This window comes from Aythya ferina (genome assembly GCF_964211825.1).
Source record: "Aythya ferina genome assembly, chromosome: 38".
Lineage (NCBI taxonomy): Eukaryota > Metazoa > Chordata > Aves > Anseriformes > Anatidae > Aythya > Aythya ferina.
Window position 1 is genome coordinate 20402 of NC_140335.1, and position 17519 is coordinate 37920.

At 51.7% G+C, this 17519-nt stretch overlaps 1 protein-coding gene across 2 annotated transcripts; it reads left to right on the forward strand.

Annotated features, from left to right (window-relative positions):
- The first annotated feature begins 3 nt into the window (after positions 1 to 3).
- Positions 4 to 14894, forward strand: HNRNPUL2 (heterogeneous nuclear ribonucleoprotein U like 2). Of its 2 annotated transcripts, XM_084502308.1 has the most exons (14): positions 6 to 779; positions 4101 to 4230; positions 4320 to 4396; positions 5277 to 5416; positions 6192 to 6282; positions 7112 to 7224; positions 8612 to 8878; positions 9768 to 9890; positions 9982 to 10110; positions 10192 to 10360; positions 11509 to 11709; positions 11809 to 11885; positions 11982 to 12089; positions 13309 to 14894. In XM_084502308.1, the coding sequence occupies exons 1-14, from the start codon at positions 113 to 115 to the stop codon at positions 13375 to 13377; spliced, it is 2361 nt and encodes a 786-aa protein (XP_084358434.1). In that variant the 5' UTR covers positions 6 to 112; the 3' UTR covers positions 13378 to 14894. The 2 variants fall into 2 exon arrangements, with proteins under 2 accessions (XP_084358433.1, XP_084358434.1); XM_084502307.1 differs by having other exon boundaries at positions 4 to 779; positions 11509 to 11885.
- The last annotated feature ends 2625 nt before the right edge of the window (positions 14895 to 17519 follow it).

The window sequence follows — 17519 nt, forward strand, 5'->3', positions numbered from 1 at the left end:
TCCCCCTTCCCCGTTTCCCCTCCCTTCCCCCGTTCCCTTTTCCCCGTTTTTTGTTTTTTTTTTTTTTTTTATTTTTTTTCCTCCCCTTTTTCCCGCTGCCGCCGCCGCCGCTATGGACGTGAAGCGGCTGAAGGTGACCGAGCTGCGGGCCGAGCTGGGCCGGCGCGGCCTGGACTCGCGCGGCCTGAAGGTGGAGCTGGCGCAGCGGCTGCAGGAGGCCCTGGACGCCGAGATGTTGGCGGCGGGGCCCGAGGAGAGCGGCGGAGGAGGAGGAGGAGGAACGGGAGGAGGAGGAGGAGGAGGTGGAGGAGCAGCAGCAGCAGCAGCAGCAGCCGCGGGGACCGGCGGAGGGGAAGCGGGGCCGCCGGCGGGCCCGGCCTCGCAACGGCCCGGAGGAGGCCCCGAGGAGGAAGAGGAGGAGGAGGAGGAGGAAGAAGACGAAGAGGAGGAGGAGGAGGAGGACGAGGAGGCGCTGCTGGCCGACGAGGAAGCCGCCGAGGCTGCCGGTGAGGCGGAGGCGGCCCCGGCCGGCCCCCCGGAGGAGGAGGAGGAGGAGGAGGAGGCGGAGGAAGAAGCAGCAGCAGCCGCGGCCCCCCCGGAGGAGCCCCCCCAGCAGCAGCAGCAGCCCCAGGAGCCGGCGGCGGCGGGGGCCGAGGAGCCGCAGCCCCAAGGCCCCGAGGGCAGCGGCGTCAACGGCGCCGAGCGGCCGCCCGAGGAGGCTCCCAGCGGGGACGAGGCCGCAGCCGCAGAGGCCAAGGAGGAGGAGGCCGCGCAGGCCGGTGAGATTCCCCCCCACACACACGCGAGGGGTTTTGGGGGGGCTCCGGGGTGGTTTTGGGGAGGTTCTGGGGGGTTTTGGGGGTGCTTTGGGGTCCCTGAGCTGCTGGTCTTTAAGGTTTGGGGGGTCCTTGGGGTGTTTTGGGGGGTCCTTGGGGTGCTTTGGGGGTCCCAAGGTGCTGGCCCTTAAAGTTTGGGGGGTCCCCGGGATGTTTTGGGGGGTCCTCGGGGTGCCTTGGGGATCCCAAGGTGCTGTCCCTTAAAGTTTGGGGGTCCTCGGGGTGCTTTGGGGGTCCCTGAGGTGCTGGCCTTTAAAGTTTGGGGGGTCCTCGGGGTGCTTTGGGGGTCCCCAGGGTGTTTTGGGGGGTCCTTAGGGTGCTTTGGGGGTTCTTGGGGTGCTTCCCATAAAGTTTGAGGGTTCTTGGGTTGCTTTGGGGGATCCTCGGGGTGTTTTGGGGGGTCCTCGGGGTGCTTTGGGGGTCCCAAGGTGCTGGCCCTTAAAGTTTGGGGGTCCTTGGGGTGCTTTGGGGGTCCCCAGGGTGTTTTGGGGGGTCCTTGGGGTGCTTTGGGGGTCCCAAGGTGCTGGCTCTTAAAGTTTGGGGATCCTCGGGATGTTTTGGCGGGTCTTCAGGGTGCTTTGGGGGTCCCTGAGCTGCTGTCCCCTAAAATCTGGGGGTCCCCGCGATGTTTTGGGGGATCCTCGGGGTGTTTTAGGGGTGTTTTGGGGGTCCTGAGCTGCTGGCCCTTAAAGTTTGGGGGGTCCTCGGGGTGTTTTGGGGGGTCCTTGGGGTGCTTTGGGGGTCCCAAGGTGCTGGCCCTTAAAGTTTGGGGGTCCTCGGGGTGCTTTGGGGGTCCCCAATCTGATGGCCCTTAAAGTTTGTGGGTTCCTCGGGGTGTTTTAGGGGTCCCCAGAGTGTTTTGGGGGGTCCTTGGGGTGCTTTGGGGGATTCTCGGGGTGTTTTGGGGGTGCCTTGGGGTGCTTTGGGGGTCCTAAGGTGCTGACCATTAAAATTTGGGGGTCCCCGGGGTGTTTTGGGGGTCCTCAGGGTGCTTTAGGGGAGTCCTGAGCTGCTGGCCTTTAAAGTTTGGGGTTCTTGGGGTGTTTTGGGGGTTCCTAGGGTGTTTTGGGGGATCCCAGTCTGCTTTCCCTAAAGTTTGGGGGGTCCCCAGGGTGCTTTTTGGGGTCCTTGGGGTGCTTTGGGGGTCCCAAGGTGCTGTCCCATAAAGTTTCTGGGGTCCCCCAGGTATTTTTGGGGCCCATCAGGCTGTTTTGGGGGTCCTGGGGTGTTTTAGGGGCCCCGATCTGCTGCTCCCCAAACTTTTAGGGGATTTGGGGGCGTTTTGGGGGGCCCCACTTGTTGCCCCAGAAAGGTTTTGGGGGTTCTTGGGGTGTTTTTGGGGTCCCTGAGCATGTTTTGGGGCACTCTGGGGGTGTTTTGGGGGTTCCCTGTGCCCCCCCCTCACTTGGGGGTCCTCTCACCCCTCAAATTTGGGGCTCTCGGCGCTTTGGGGTCCCCAAAACCCTCCGAAAACCACTTAAACCCACCCAAAACACCCCAAAACCGACTTAAACCCACCCAAAACACCCCCAAACCACTTAAACCCCCCCAAAACTCCCCCAAAACCCCCAATTTTGGGGCGTAATCATCTTCCTGAAGCCCCCCGGGGCTCCCTTTGACCATGGGACCCTAAAAAAAACCCCAAAGGTGCCCCAAGGAGCGGGTAATTAGCGCCTAACGAAGCCTTAATTAACCAGCCCCGGGAGGAAGGAGGGCGCCGCGCCGTTCCGGCTGCTTTTTATGACGTTTTTGGACCCAAAAAACCCCAAACTTGGCTCAATTCAGGGCGCTGGCGGGCTCCGGGCTCAGAGTTGCCTTTTTCTGGGTTTTTAGCTCAAAATAAAAAGCAGATTTTGGGGGAAAATGAGGTTAAAAACGGGGTGAATTGGGTTTAGTGATGGGTTTGGGGTTTTGTGCAGGAGCCCGGCGGGTTCCTGGGGCTTTCGCTTTCCTCGTTAGGAATTAACGAGCAGGTGCCAGGATTTTTCCCCTTTTTTGATGAAAATAGAGATGATATTTGTTAATTTTTAATTTTTAAGGGGTTTTAAGGCTTCTCCAAGACTTCTTGTAAGATTTTTTAGTGCTTTTTTTTGGGTTTATTTTGGGATTTGGGTATGAGAGTGAAGGGAGCTGAATCCCAAAACTTTGTGCTGTTGTTTAATTAACGGGACCGGGGATTTTTCTCTTATTTTGATGAAAATAAAGATGATATTTGTGAATTTGTTCATTTTTAAGGGGTTTTAAGGCGGCTTTAAGCCATTTATAAGACTTTTTAGTGATTTTTTTCTGGTTTTACATCAGGATTTGGCTACAAAAATGAAGGGATCTCAATTACAAACCTTTGTGGTGCTGTTTAATTAATGGGACCTGGGATTTTTCCCTTATTTTGATGAAAACGGAGATAGAAATTTATTATTTTTTATTTTTTAAGGGGTTTTAAGGCTTCTTTAGCCCTTTTTTAAGACTTTTTGGTGCCTTTTTCTGATTTTATATGGGGATTTGGCTATGAAAATGAAAGGATCTAAATCATAAAACTTTGTAGTGTTGCTTAACTAATTGGACCTGGGATTTTTCCCTTTTTTTGATGAAAACAGAGATGATACTTGCTAATTTTTAATTTTTAAGGGGTTTTAAGGCTTCTTTAAGCCACTTTTAAGACTTTTTAGTGCTTTTTACCTAGTTTTGCATTGAGATTTGGCTATGAAAACGAAGGGAGCTGAACCCCAAAACTTTTTGCTGTTGCTTAATTAATTGGACCGGGGATTTTTCCCTTTTTTTGGATGAAAACACAGATGACATTTGTTAATTTTTAATTTTTAAGGGGTTTTAAGGGTTTTCTAACCCTTTTTTAAGACTTTTTTGGTGCTTTTCTGCTATTTTCTATGGGGATTTGGCTCTGAAAACGAAGGGAGCTGAATCCCAAAACTTTGTGGTGCTGCTTAATTAATCGGACCTGGGATTTTTTCCATTTTTTTTGATGAAAATTGAGTTGGAATTGTTATTTTTTAATTTTTAAGGGGCTTGAAGGTTTCTTTAACCCTTTTTTAAGACTTTTTAGTGCCTTTTTTTGATTTTACATCAAGATTTGGCTGCGAAAACGACGGGATCCAACCCCCAAACCTTCACGGGGCACCCCTTAACTCCCCCTTACCCCCATTAACCCCGCCGGGGGAGCAAAACCCCGCGGCTCGGCGCCCTCCGGACCAAATTTCCCAAACGGGGCCGAATTTTGGGGCCGTAAAGGTGTTTTTTTTGTGCCGGCAGGGGACGAGGAGGACAAGGCGAAGCCGGCGGGCTCGGATGGGGAGCGGCGCGGCGTCAAACGGCAGCGGGACGAGAAGGACGAGCACGGGCGGGCTTACTACGAGTTCCGCGAGGAAGCCTACAACAGCCGGTGCGTGCCCCCAAATCCTGCCCTTTTTCCCCCAAAATCCCCGGCCCTTTTTTTTTTTTTTGGGCTAAAAACCCACCTTTTTCGCTCAGCTCCAAGTCGCCGCCGCCGCCGGAGGAGGAGCCGAGAGAAGGGGAGGACGATGAGAGCGCCGTCATCCTGGACACCTGTACGTAGAGATTTATCTAAAAATGTGATAAAAAGGCACATTTTTGGGGGGAAAAATGGGTTTTTCTTATCATGCCCGGCCTAATTAATGAGCGGCAGCGCTAATTGAGGTGGAAGCTGGACAAACAAGGCATTTGGATGAGGGTGCACAGCTCAATTTTGCTTGTTTTTGCTCTTTTTGAGACAAATTATAAATTAAGAACCCCTCTTTTTGCACTTTTTGGGGGGTTTTAATTTATAACTTGCTTCTTTTGGCTCTTTTTTGGGGTGTTTTAACTTATAATTTGCTTCTTTTGGCTCTTTTTGCGGGTTTTAATTTATAATTTGGTTCTTTTTGGGCGGGGTTAATTTATAATTTGCTTCCTTTTGCTCTTTTTGGAGGTTTTTAATTTATAATTTGCTTCTTTTTGGGGGGTTTTAATTTGTAACTTGCTTCCTTTGGCTCTTTTTGGGGGTTTTAACTTATAATTTGGTTCTTTTTGCTCTTTTTGGGGGGTTTTTAATTTCTAATTTGCTTCTTTTTGCTCTTTTTTGGGGGTTTTAATTCATAAAAGCTCCAAATCCACATTGTTTTCCTTGCTAACACGCTTCAAAAAACCTCTAATCTTTGACCAACCTTTTATTTGTTAAAAAAGAGGTTGCAAACCTTTTATTTCCTAAAAGGTTGTGGAAAAGGTTATAAAATGACCAAATTTGTCACTCTTCCTCACGGATAACTCCAAAATCCCCCCAGAATTTCTCCAATGTGATGTTTCAAGGAGCAGCAGGGCGATTTTTCGGGGGAAAAACCCTCGAAAACGCGGCCGGGGAGGGCTGCAGGCTCTCCGCTGTTGACAATTTGCCCATTTTACTGATTTTTCGCCCCGTTTCTCGCCCCGCAGACACCTCGGACCTGCATTTCCGCGCCACGAAGGATCGCTACGGGGGGCAGCCGCTCTTCTTCGAGAAGTTCCCGGCCCTCTGGGCTGGGGCGAGGAGCACGCACGGCGTCACCAAGGGCAGGGTGTGCTTCGAGGCCAAGGTGAGGCCTTTTGGGGCAAATTCCGGGCATTTTGGGGCTGCTTTCGTCCACGTCTGGGGCACTTCGGGGGCTTGGCCCTCTGTGTTCACGGATTTGGACCCCCACAACCTCTGCTTTTGGCTCCTTTCCTCACCCTTTGGCGACTTTCCTTCAGCTCCAGCCCCTTTCCACGTACTGAAAACCCCAAGTTTTGCCCAAAATCCCATGGTTTTGCCCCATTTTATCCCAAATATGGGACACTTTCGGGGTTTGGCGCCCTGTAACTTCTTTGGACCCCCTCAGCTTCCCCTTTTGGCTCCTTTCCTCACTCTTTGGCCACTTTTCCTCCATTTTGGCCCCTTTCCATATGCTGAAAACCCCAATTTTTGCCCAAAATCCCTTGCTTTTGCCTCATTTTATCCCAAACATGGGACACTTTGGGGTTTTTTTTCTCTTGTCACTATTTTTCACTCCCACAACCTCCCCTTTTTGCTCCTTTCCTCACTGTTTAGCCACTTTGCCTCAGCTGCTCTCCCTTATCACATGCTGAAAACCCCAATTTTTGCCCAAAACCCCTTGCTTTTGCCCCATTTTTGGCCAAACATGGGAAAATTTTAGCGTTTGTTCTCTTGTCACAACTTTGCACCCCCGCAACCTTCCCCTTTTGGCTCCTTTCCTCACCTTTTGGCCACTTTCCCCCCCCGTTCCATCCCCTTCCCACGTGCAGAAACCCTGCTTTTTGTGCAGAAGCTCCGTTTTTGCCCAAAAAGGCAGCGTTTTGCCCCATTTTTTGCAGGTGACGCAGCACCTCCCGGTGAAGGAGGGCAGCTCCGAGGTGCCGCTCTTCCGCGTCGGCTGGTCCGTCGACTTCTCCCACTCGCAGCTGGGTGAGCCCCCCCTTCATTTTGGGGGAGTTTCTGTGGTTTTGGGGAGTTTTGTGGGTTTTGGGGAGAGGTTGGTGTGGATTTGGGGCATTTTGGGGGGGGTTTGGGGGGGTTTTGGGGAGTTTTGCCTGGGTTTTGTTGGGGGTTGTCTGGGTTTGGGGGGGTTTGGGGATTTTGTGTCCCCCCCCTTTTATTTCCCCTCCTTCCCCATTTTGTGGGACTTTTACTGCATTTTTGGGGCCATTTATCCCATTTTTGTGGATTTTTGCCCCATTTTGGGACTGTTTATCCCATTTGGGAGCCATTTGGCCCTTTTTTGGTGTATTTTTGCCCCCTTTTTAGGTCCGGTTGTCCCATTTTGGGGGTTGTTTATCCCATTTTTGTGGATTTTTGCCCCATTTGGGGACTGTTTGACTCATTTGGGGGCATTTTTACCCCATTTTGGGGGCTGTTTGCCCCATCTGGGGTATTTTTGCCCCCTTTGGGGACCATTTGCTCCATTTTTGTGGGACTTCTACTCCATTTTTGGCGCCGTTCATCCCATTTTTGTGAATTTTTACCTCTTTTGGGGACCGTTTGCTCCGTTTTGGGGGTTGTTTATCCCATTTTTGTGGATTTTTGCACCCTTTTGGGACCATTTGTCCCATTTTGGATGCTGTTTGCCCCATCTGGGGTATTTTTGCCCCCCTTTGGGGACCATTTGCCCCATTTTTGTGGGACTTCTACCCCATTTTTTGCGCCGTTCATTCAATTTCTGTGGATTTTCACCCAGTTTGGTACTGTGTGCCCCATTTTTGGCATTTTTCACCCCATTTTATGCTTTCCCTTGCAGGGGAGGACGAGCTCTCCTATGGCTATGACAGCCGGGGGCTGAAGGTGACGAGCGGGCGCTTCGAGGCCTTTGGGCAGCCCTTCGGCGAGAGCGACGTCATCGGCTGCTACGCGGTGCGGAAATTTACAAAACTCCTCCTTTTTGCCCAAAAACACGCAGTTTTGCCTCGTTTTGTTGCAAATATGGGACATTTTTGGGGTTTGGCCCCATTGCCACCGCTATGGACCCCCTCAGCTTCCCCTTTTGGCTCTTTTCCTCACCCTTTGGTCACTTTCCCTCAGCTCCATCCCCTTTGCACATGCAGAAAACCCCAAATTTTGCCCCAAAACCCCAATTTTTGCCCCAAAACCCCTCCATTTTGCCCCATTTTATCCCAAACATGGGACACTGGGGGTTTGTTCTCTTGTCACCACTTTTCACCCCCACAACCTCCCCTTTTTGCTCCTTCCCTCACCGTGAGGCCACTTTGCCTCAGCTGCTCTCCCTTACCACATGCTAAAAACCCCAATTTTTGCCCCAAAACCTCAATTTTTGCCCCAAAACCCTCCGTTTTGCCCCATTTTATCCCAAACATGGGACGCTTTTGGGATTTATTCTCTCGTCACCACTTTTCACCCCCACAACCTCCCCTTTTTGCTCCTTCCCTTGCCGTTCAGCCATTTTGCCTCAGCCGCTCTCCCTTACCACATGTTAAAAACCTCAATTTTTGCCCCAAAACCCCTCCATTTTGCTTCAGTTTATCCCAAACATGGGACGCTTTTGGGGTTTGTTCTCGTCACCACTTTTCACCCCAACAACCTCCCCTTTTTGCTCCTTCCCTCACCATTTAGCCACTTTCCCTCAGCCGCTCTCCCTTACCACATGCTGAAAACCCCAATTTTTCCCCCAATACTCCAATTTTTGCCACAAAAACCCTCCATTTTGCCCCATTTTATCCCAAACATGGGACGCTTTTGGGGTTTGTTCTCTTGTCACCACTTTTCACCCCACAACCTCCCCTTTTTGCTCCTTTCCTCACCATTTAGCCACTTTCCCTCAACTGCTCTCCCTTACGACATGCTAAAAAGCCCAATTTTTGCCCCAAAACCCCTCCGTTTTGCACCATTTTATCCCAAACATGGGACGCTTCTGAGGTTTGTTCTCTTGTCACCACTTTTCACCCCACAACCTCCCCTTTTTGCTCCTTTCCTCACCGTTCAGCCACTTTGCCTCAGCTGCTCTCCCTTACCACATGCTGAAAACCCCAATTTTTGCCCCAAAACCCCAATTTTTGCCACAAAAACCCTCCGTTTTGCCCCATTTTATCCCAAACATGGGACATTTTGGGGTTTGTTCTCTTGTCACCACTTTTCACCCTCATAACCTTTTTGCTTCTTCCCTCACCATTTATCCCCTTTCCCTCAGCCTCTCTCCCTTACCACATGCTGGAAAAAACACCCCAAATTCAGGTCCGAAATCCCCCAAAATCCAGCAAACTACCCATTTTTCCTCTCTTTTCAGGACTTTGAGGGCGACGAGGTGGTGGAGCTGTCCTTCTCCAAGAACGGCGAGGCTCTGGGGCCGGCTTTTGGGGTGCCCAAGGAGGAATTGGGGGGCCGGGCCCTGCTCCCTCACGTGCTGTGCAAGGGCTGCGCCGTCGAGCTCAATTTCGGGCAGCGGGACGAGCCCCTCTGCCCCGGCCCCCTCGGCTTCGTCTTCATCCACGCCGTGCCCCCCGAGGACCGCGTCCGCACCCCGCTGCCCCCCAAAACCACGGAGGAGTGCGAGGTGGGGGGGGGACGCCGCCTTCAGGGGGCTGAGGGGGGGTGTTTTGGGTCTCCTGCACTCGTTTTGTTGATTTTTTTTTTTTTCCCTCGTTTCTTCTTTTCTTTCCCCTTTTTGCTCCTTCATTGTCATTTCATTGATTTTTTTTTTTCTCTATTTTTGGGTTCCCAATCCTCATTTCCTCAATTTCTTTCACTGTTGCCCTCCCCCCCACCCATTGATTTTTTTTTCTCTCATTTCCTCCATTTTCTTTCCCCTTTTTGGTCCCCCATTCTCATTTCTTCATTTTTTCCCCCCTTTTCCCCTCCTATCTTTCGTTCATTGATTCTTTTTTCTCTCATTTCCTCCATTTTCTTTCCCCTCTCTGGTCCCCCATTCTCATTTCCTCATTTTTTTCCCCTTTTTCCCCCCCATCCTTGTTTCATTGTAGTTTTTTCCCTCATTTCTTCCATTTTCTTTCCCCTTTTTGGTCCCCTCTTCTCATTTCATTGATTTCTTTCCTGTCTCTTTGGGTTACTAATCCTTGTTTCCTTATTTTTTCCACTATTGCCCCCCCCACACCTTGTTTCATTGATCTTTTCCCTCATCTTCTCCATTTTCTTTCCTCTTTTGGGCTTCCCATCCTCATTTCCTCAAATTTTCTCCCCTTTTTTTCCCCTCCCACCCCCATTTCCTTGATTATTTTTCCCTTCCCACTCTCATTTCCTCAAATTTTTTCCCTCCCATCCCCATTCCCTTGATTTTTTTTCCACAAACACACCCTCATTTCCTCAATTTTTCCCCCATTTCCTTGATTTTTTTCCTCCCTACACACCTTCATTTCCTCAACTTTCCCCCTATTTCCTTGATTTTTTCCCCCATTTCCTCAATTTTCCCCTCTTTTCCCCCCCAGGTGCTGCTGATGGTGGGGCTGCCGGGCTCGGGGAAGACCCAGTGGGCTCAGAAGCACAGCGAGGAGCACCGGGACAAACGCTACAACATCCTGGGGACCGAGCTGGTCCTGCACCAGCTGCGGGTGGGCACCCCAAAAACACCCCCTCCAGCCCCTTTTAAACCCTTTTATTGATCATTATCAATAATTATTGATCGTTTATTCCCTCTGGCAGACGAGGGGCCCCGAGGAGGAGGAGCTGGACGCCAAGAGCAGGGACCTGTTAATCCAGCAAGCTGCTCAGTGCCTTAGCAAGCTGGTTCAGATCGCTCCCAGGGCCAAGAGGAACTTCATCCTCGACCAGGTCAGGACCACAGGGACACAGGGGGAGGATGAGGAGGCAGAGGGATGAAGGCTCACCTCCTCCTCCTCCTCTTCCCTGCAGTGCAACGTCTACAACTCGGGGCAGCGGCGGAAGCTGCTGGCCTTCAAGGGCTTCTGCCGCAAGGTGGTGGTGGTGGTGCCCACCGAGGACGACTGGAAGAAGAGGCTGGAGCTGCGCAAGGAGGCCGAGGGCGAGGACGTCCCCGACTCCGTCATGCTGGAGATGAAAGGTGCGTTCGTCCACCTCATTTTTACCTCATTTTCCCATCTTTTTCCTCATTTCCCCTGCCCTTTTTCCTCTGTGTTCCCCCCGTTTCACCTCATTTCCTTGTGTTTTTTTTTCCTCTCATTTCCCCGCCGTGTTTTCACTTCATTTCCCTCATCATTTTTCCTTCGTTTCCCTGCTGTTTTCACCTCAATTCCCCTGCGTTTTTCCCTCTTTTCCCCTTGTCAGTTTTTCCCTCAATTCCCCTGTCGTTTTTCCACCTCATTTCCGCTGCTTTTTTCCTCACTTCCCATTTTTTTTCCTCATTTCCCCCTGCCCGTTTTTCCCTCAATTCCTCCACTCGTTGTCACCTCATGGAAAATTACGAGCCTTTTTCACCTCACATTCCCTGCCTTTTTCCCTCGTTTTCCTGTCAATCCCCCCTCTGTTTTCACCTCAATTCCCCTCAATTCCCTCGTTTCCCCCTGTCGTTTTTCACCTCATTTTCCCCCGCCTTTTTCCCCTCACTTCCCGTTTTTTCCTCATTTCCCCGTTCCCATTTTTCCCGCATTACCCCCATGTTGTTCCCTCAATTTCCCTGTCATGTTTTCACCTCATTTCCCCCGCCTTTTTCCCCTCAATCCCCCATCATGTTTTCACCTCACATTCCCCACCTTTTTCCCCTCAAGCCCCTGCCATATTTTCACCTCAATCCCCCATCATGTTTTCACCTCTTTTCCCCCATTTTTTCCCTCATTCCCCAGCCTTTTTCCCTCAATTCCCCTGTCACGTTTCCACCTCATTTCCCCCACCTTTTTCACCTCACATTTCCCACCTTTTTCCCCTCAATCCCCCGTCATGTTTTCACCTCATTTTCCCGTCATGTTCTCATCTCTTTTCCCCCATTTTTCACCTAAACTCCCCAGCCTTTTTCCCTCAATTCCCCTGTCACATTTTCCCCTCACATTCCCCACCTTTTTCCCCTCAACCCCCCATGTTTTCACCTCATTTTCCCGTCACGTTTTCACCTCTTTTCCCCTCATATCCCCCACCTTTCCCACCTCACATTTCCCGCCTTTTTCCCCTCCCCCCCCCGCCACGTTTCCCCACAACTCCCCCGCCATTTTCCCTCCGTTTTTCCCCCCTTTTTCACCTCATTTTCTCCCCCCGCAGCCAACTACTCTCTGCCGGAGAAGAACGACTACCTGGACGAGGTGCTGTACGGCGAGCTGCCCAAGGAGGAGGCGCAGCCCCTGGTCACCAAGTACAAGGAGGAGGCCAGGAAGCTGCTGCCCCCCTCCGAGAAACGCGCCAACCGCCGCAACAACCGCAACAAGCGCAACCGCCAGAACCGCAACCGCGGCCAGGGCTACGGTGAGACCCCCCCCAACCTCATCCTCACCCCCTCACCTTCTTTTAAGTCCTTTTTGGGGCTCCCCTGTGACCCCAAACCCTTAATTTCCCCTCACGCAGTGGGCGGCCAGCGCCGGGGCTACGACAATCGCGTCTACGGGCAGCAGCAGTACTGGGGGCAGCCTGGAAACCGAGGGGTGAGAGCTCGCCTCAAACCCTCCGCCACCTCCTTTTTTCCCCTCCCCAACCCCATTTTGAGGCTTTTTGGGGCTTTTCTGTGGTGATTTTTCCAGGGTTACCGCAACTTCTACGACCGCTACCGAGGGGACTACGACAGGTTCTACGGCCGCGACTACGAGTACAACAGATACCGGGACTACTACCGGCAGTACAACCGGGAGGTGAGGGGCGCCCACGGCCCCTTTCCCATTTTATTTTAACCCCCCCAAACCATTTCCCCCCTCTCCTGCCATTTTTAGCCCCCCCCGAACCATTTTCCCCTTCTTTTGCCATTTTTAGCCTCTCCCGTAACCATTTTCCCCTCTTTTTTTCCACTCTTTACCCCCTTATAACCATTTTTCCCTCATTTTCTACATTTTTAACCCCCCACATAACCATTTTTCCCCCCTTTTTTAATTTTTTAGCCCCCACTATAACCATTTCTCTCTCCGTTTTTCATTATTTACCCCCTTTTATTCATTTTAAGCCCCCGCGTATCCATTTTTCACCCTTCTTTCATTTTTTTCCCCCCTTTCTGCCATTTTTTTCTCCCTGTTGTAACCATTTTCCCACATTTTTCATTTTTTAAGCCTCCACTACAACCATTTTCCTCTTTTTTCATTTTTTTTAACTCCCCTGTAACCATTTCCCCCCCTTTTTTCATTTTTAGCCCCCATAGAACCTCTCCCCCTCTTATTTTCCGTTTTTTAGCCTCTCCATAACCATTTTTTCCTCACTTTTTTCAGTTTTCTACCCCCATAACCCTTTTACCCCTGTTTTTTAGCTTCCCCATCATCATTTTTACCTTTTTTCATTTTTTAGCCCCCCCATAATGATTTCTCCTTACCTTTTTTTCATTTTTACCCCCCACAGAACCAATTTTTTCCCCTTAATTTCCATCTTCCACCCCCTCCATACCCATTTTCCCCCCATTTTTTCATTTTTTTGTACCCCCATGACCCATTTTTTCCTCATTATTTTCCATTTTTAGCCCCCCCATAATTATTCCTCTCCCTTTTTATCATGTTTACCCCCCACAGAACCCATTTCCCCCCTTACTCTCCATCTCCCACCCCCTCCACACCCATTTTCCCTCCATATTTTCCATTTTTTACCCCCTAAGACCCTTTTTCCTCCATTTTTTCATTTTTTTTACCCCAGATGACCTTTTTCTCTCATATTTTTTCATTTTTAGCCCCCCCATAATCATTCCTCCCCCCTTTTTATCATGTTTACCCCCCACAGAACCCATTTCCCCCCTTACTCTCCATCCTCCACCCCCTCCACACCCATTTTTCCCTCATATTTTCCCTTTTTTCCCCCCTATGACCCATTTTTTCCCCTTTTTTTTTAATTTTTGTCCCCCCCCCCAACTAATTTCCCCCCTTTTTTTCTCCTCAGTGGCAGAACTACTACCAGGACAGAGACCGATACTACAGGAACTACTACGGCTACCAGGGCTACCGGTGAAGGCCCCCGCCACTCCCCAAAACACAACCGATGGGAAAAAAAAATTAAAAAAAAAAACACAAAAATACTAAAAATACAAAAAAAACAGGGCTGGGGGGTTGGGGCGGAGAGGTTTTTTGTTGGGGGAGGCGGGGAGGGGAGGGAGGTGCCGGGGAGGGGGGAAGAAGAAGAAGAAGAAGAAAAAAAAGACAAAAAAGGAGTAAAAAAAAAAAAAAAAAAAAAGAGAGAAAAAAAAAGGACAAAAAAAAAAAAAAAACAATGTAAATTTTTTTTAAAGTTTGTTGAAAAAGAATATTGTCTTATTCTATAAAACATTTCAAAGCTGGTTAGGTATTTGTAATCGGGACGGCGCGCGGCCCCCCCCCCCCCCCCCCTTCCTCCCTCGCCCACCCCCTGCGTGGGGGCCTTGAGGGGGGGGCCGGGGGCGGATTTTTTGGGGCAGAAATTCGCTGTTGGCTCTAATTCCTTCCCTTTCGCAGCGTTTTTTTTTGTTTTTGTTCTTTTTTGTTTGTTTTTAGTTGTTTTCTTTTCCTCGCAGCTCGGTTGTTCTCGGGTGGAGGGGGTGGGGGGGGGGGGGGGGCAGGGGGTTTTGGGGAGGTTTCTGCTCCCTTTTTGGGGTGGGGGATTTGGGGTCGTTTTCCCCCCCCTCCCCCCCACCCCCCTCGCTATTAAATTGCCCTGAAAATCTCCTGGAATTGGGACCGTTTCTTTTCCTCGGTTGTCTGGTTTTTTTTTGGTTTATTTTTCCTCTTTTTTTGTATTTTTCTCAGCCGGAGGCAACACTCGGGGACGTCCCCCAACATCAGGCAGCGTGGTGGGGGGGGGGGGGGGCTGTGCGTTTTGGGCCATTTTTGGGCTTTTTACCCCTTTTAATTTTATCTCCCCCCCCACAACCCCTCAGCCCTTTCCCTGTTTGAAATTCAAACACTTTTGTGGTGTTTTATTTTTTTTAATTTTCCTCCCAAATCGGCCGTTTCCGTTTTGTTTTTAATTATTTTTTTTCTTTTTCATTTTTTTTCTTTTTTTTTCTTTTTTTTTCACCCCCCTCACGGGCCAGGGGCTGGCGCAGCGAGAAGCCATTTTTGGAGCTTTCGGAGTCCTTTTTAAATAATAAAAAAAATATTAAAAAAAAAAAAAACACATAAAAGATTAATTAAACAATAATCCATCTTTTTTTTTTTTTCTGGGGATAAACCGCCCCCCGTCGCGTCTCTCAGCCCGTAACCCCCCCCGTAGGCGTCTTGACCCCCCCCGAGTCCCATTTTTTTGTTAAAAACACGCAAAAAAAATAATAAAAAAAAAAATATAAATAAATAACCCCCCCCTCCCCCGGGCGCGGTGCCCGTTTTGGTGTCATTCCCCGGGGTTTTGGGGGGGCTGTGGGGCCGCTCGGGCTGTACGGGTGGCGTCGCCGCCGTGTCCCCCCCCCCAAATGTCCCCGTCCCTGTCCCCCCCCCCCAGCAGTGTAGGCGGCTGCGGCCGTTTTTAGAATAAAGAAACCGTTTCGCTTGACTTCAGCCCCCGCCTCGCCTCTCTTGTCTCTGGGGACGGGGACGGGACCGGGGTTTTTTGGGGGATTTTGGGGGTTTTGGGGTGGTTTTAGGGCCTCGTTTTGGGGGGATATAGCGTGGTTTAGGGCGGGTTCCGGGGCTTTGTGGTGGGGTTTTGGGGCCTTGTGGTGGGGTTTGGGGCCAATACCAGGGTCTCAGGGTTTTCAGGTTGGTTTTAGGGCCTCATTTTGGGGAATATATCGTGATTTAGGGCTGGTTCCAGGGCTTTATTGTGGGGTTTTGGGTTGGTTTTAGGGCCTCGTTTTGGGGGGATATAGCGTGGTTTAGGGTGGGTTCCGGGGCTTCGTGGTGGGGTTTTGGGGCCTTGTGGTGGGGTTTGGGGCCAATACCAGGGTCTCAGGGTTTTGGGGTTGGTTTTAGGGCCTCATTTTGGGGCCTATATCGTGATTTAGGGCTGGTTCCAGGGCTTTATTGTGGGGTTTTGGGTTGGTTTTAGGGCCTCGTTTTGGGGGGATATAGCGTGGTTTAGGGTGGGTTCCGGGGCTTTGTGGTGGGGTTTTGGGGCCTTGTGGTGGGGTTTGGGGCCAATACCAGGGCCTCAGGGTTTTGGGGTTGGTTTTAGGGCCTTGTTTTGGGGGCTATATTGTGATTTAGGGCCGGTTCCAGGGCTTCGTTGTGGGGTTTTGGGTTGGTTTTAGGGCCTCGTGTTGGGTTTTGGGGCCTACACCATGGTTTGGGGCCAGTTCCAGGGCTTTGTGTCTGTGTTTGGGGTCTGCATCATGATTTGGGGACAGTACCAGGGCCTTGGGGTTTTGGGGTGGTTTTAGGGCCTTATTTTGGGGGATATATTGTGATTTAGGGCGGGTTCCAGGGCTTCGTGGTGGGGTTTTGGGGCCTAGTGTTTGGGTTTTGGGGCCTGCACCGTGGTTTAGGGCCAGTACCAGGGCCTTGGGGTTGTGGGGTGGTTTTAGGGCCTTATTTTGGGGAATATATCGTGATTTAGGGCTGGTTCCAAGGCTTCATTGTGGGGTTTGGGGTTGGTTTTAGGGCCTCGTGTTGGGGTTTGGGGCCTGCACCATGGTTTAGGGCCAGTTCCAGGGCTTTGTGTCATTTTTTGGGGTCTGTATCATGATTTGGGGCCAGTACTGGGACCTCATGTTGGGGTTTGGGGTTGGTTTTAGGGCCTCATTTTGGGGTTTGGAGTCTGCACCATGGTTTAGGGCTGGTTCCAGGGTCTCACATTGGGGTTTAGGGCCGGTTCCAGGGCTTTGTGTCAGTGTTTGGGGTCTGTATCATGATTTAGGGCGGGTTCCAGGGCTTCATGGTGGGGTTTTGGGGTTGGGTTTAGGGCCTTGTGTTGGGGTTTGGGGTTGGTTTTAGGGCCTCGTGTTGGGGTTTGGGGTCTACATCATGGTTTAGGGCCAGTACCAGGGCCTCATGTTGGTGTTTAGGGCTGGTTCTAGGGCTTTGTGTCTCTGTTTGGGGTCTGCACCATGGTTTAGGGCTGGTACTGGGGCCTTGTGTCAGGGTTTGGGGTCTGCATCATGATTTGGAGCCAGTACCAGGGTCCCATACTGGTGTTTGGGGCCTGCACCATGGTTTATGGCCAGTACTGGGGCCTGGTGTTGGTGTTTAGGGCCGGTTCTAGGGCTTTGTGTCAGTGTTTGGGGTCTGCAGCTTGCTTTAGGGCCGGTAGTGGGGCTTCATGTCAGTGTTTGGGGTTTGCACCATGGTTTAGGGCCAGTACTGGGGCCTCACGTATATGTTTAGGGCCATTTTTAGGGCCTTTTGTCACTGTTTGGGGTCTGCACCATGGTTTAGGGCCAGTAGTGGGGCCTCATATTGGTGTTTGGGGCCAGTACTGGGGCCTCATGTTGGGGTTTTGGGGTCTATATCATGATTTAGGGCCAGTACCAGGGCCTCCTGTTAATGTTTAGGGCCAGTTTTAGGGCCTTTTGTCACAGTTTGGGGTCTGCACCATGATTTAGGGCCGGTACCGGGGCCTTGTTTTGGGGTTTGGGGCCTGCACCGGGCCCTGAAGCCTGAACCGATTCCCGTCACCATGGCAACCACGAGAGGTAACCAGGAAGTGGGGGGGAGGGGGGGAGAGGCGCCGCCATCTTGGCGCTGCCGCGCGCTGACATGGCGGGAGGGCGGCCGGCGCCATCTTGGAAGCGGGCAGGCGCCGTTGCGGGGGCGGGCGGGCGCCGCGGCGGATGCCGCCGCCGCCATCTTGGAAGCGGGCGCCGCCATTTTGGGCGGGGGGCGCCATCTTGGGGCGGGCGGCGCAGCGCGCGTGCGCGCGCGTGCGCCATGGCGGGGCCGGGCGAAGCCGGCCTGGGCGCCGCCATCTTGGGTAAGGGCAGGGGGGAATTGGGGGCGTTTTGGGGGATTTCTCCTGGCCCCAAAAAGGCTCCGGGGCCCTGGGGACCCCAGAAAGGGTCTGGGGGCGTGGGGGACCCCATAGGGGACCCTATAAGGGGGCTGGGGACACAGCAGGCCCCAAAGTGTGACCCTATGGAGGGTCTGGGGGTAAGGGGTCCCCACAGAGACCCCATAAAGGGTCTGGGGTCACCGCAGACCCCATAGGGGGACCCTATAAAGGGTCTGGGGCCATGGGGGACCCCATAG

Bases quoted from the DNA above. Each gene is read 5' to 3' on its own strand.
- HNRNPUL2 (XM_084502307.1), top strand. From the start codon at position 113: ATGGACGTGAAGCGGCTGAAGGTGACCGAGCTGCGGGCCGAGCTGGGC. The intron at 8,879-9,767 runs GTGGGGGGGGGA...TTTCCCCCCCAG, and splicing joins AAACCACGGAGGAGTGCGAG to GTGCTGCTGATGGTGGGGCT. The intron at 9,891-9,981 runs GTGGGCACCCCA...TCCCTCTGGCAG, and splicing joins TGGTCCTGCACCAGCTGCGG to ACGAGGGGCCCCGAGGAGGA.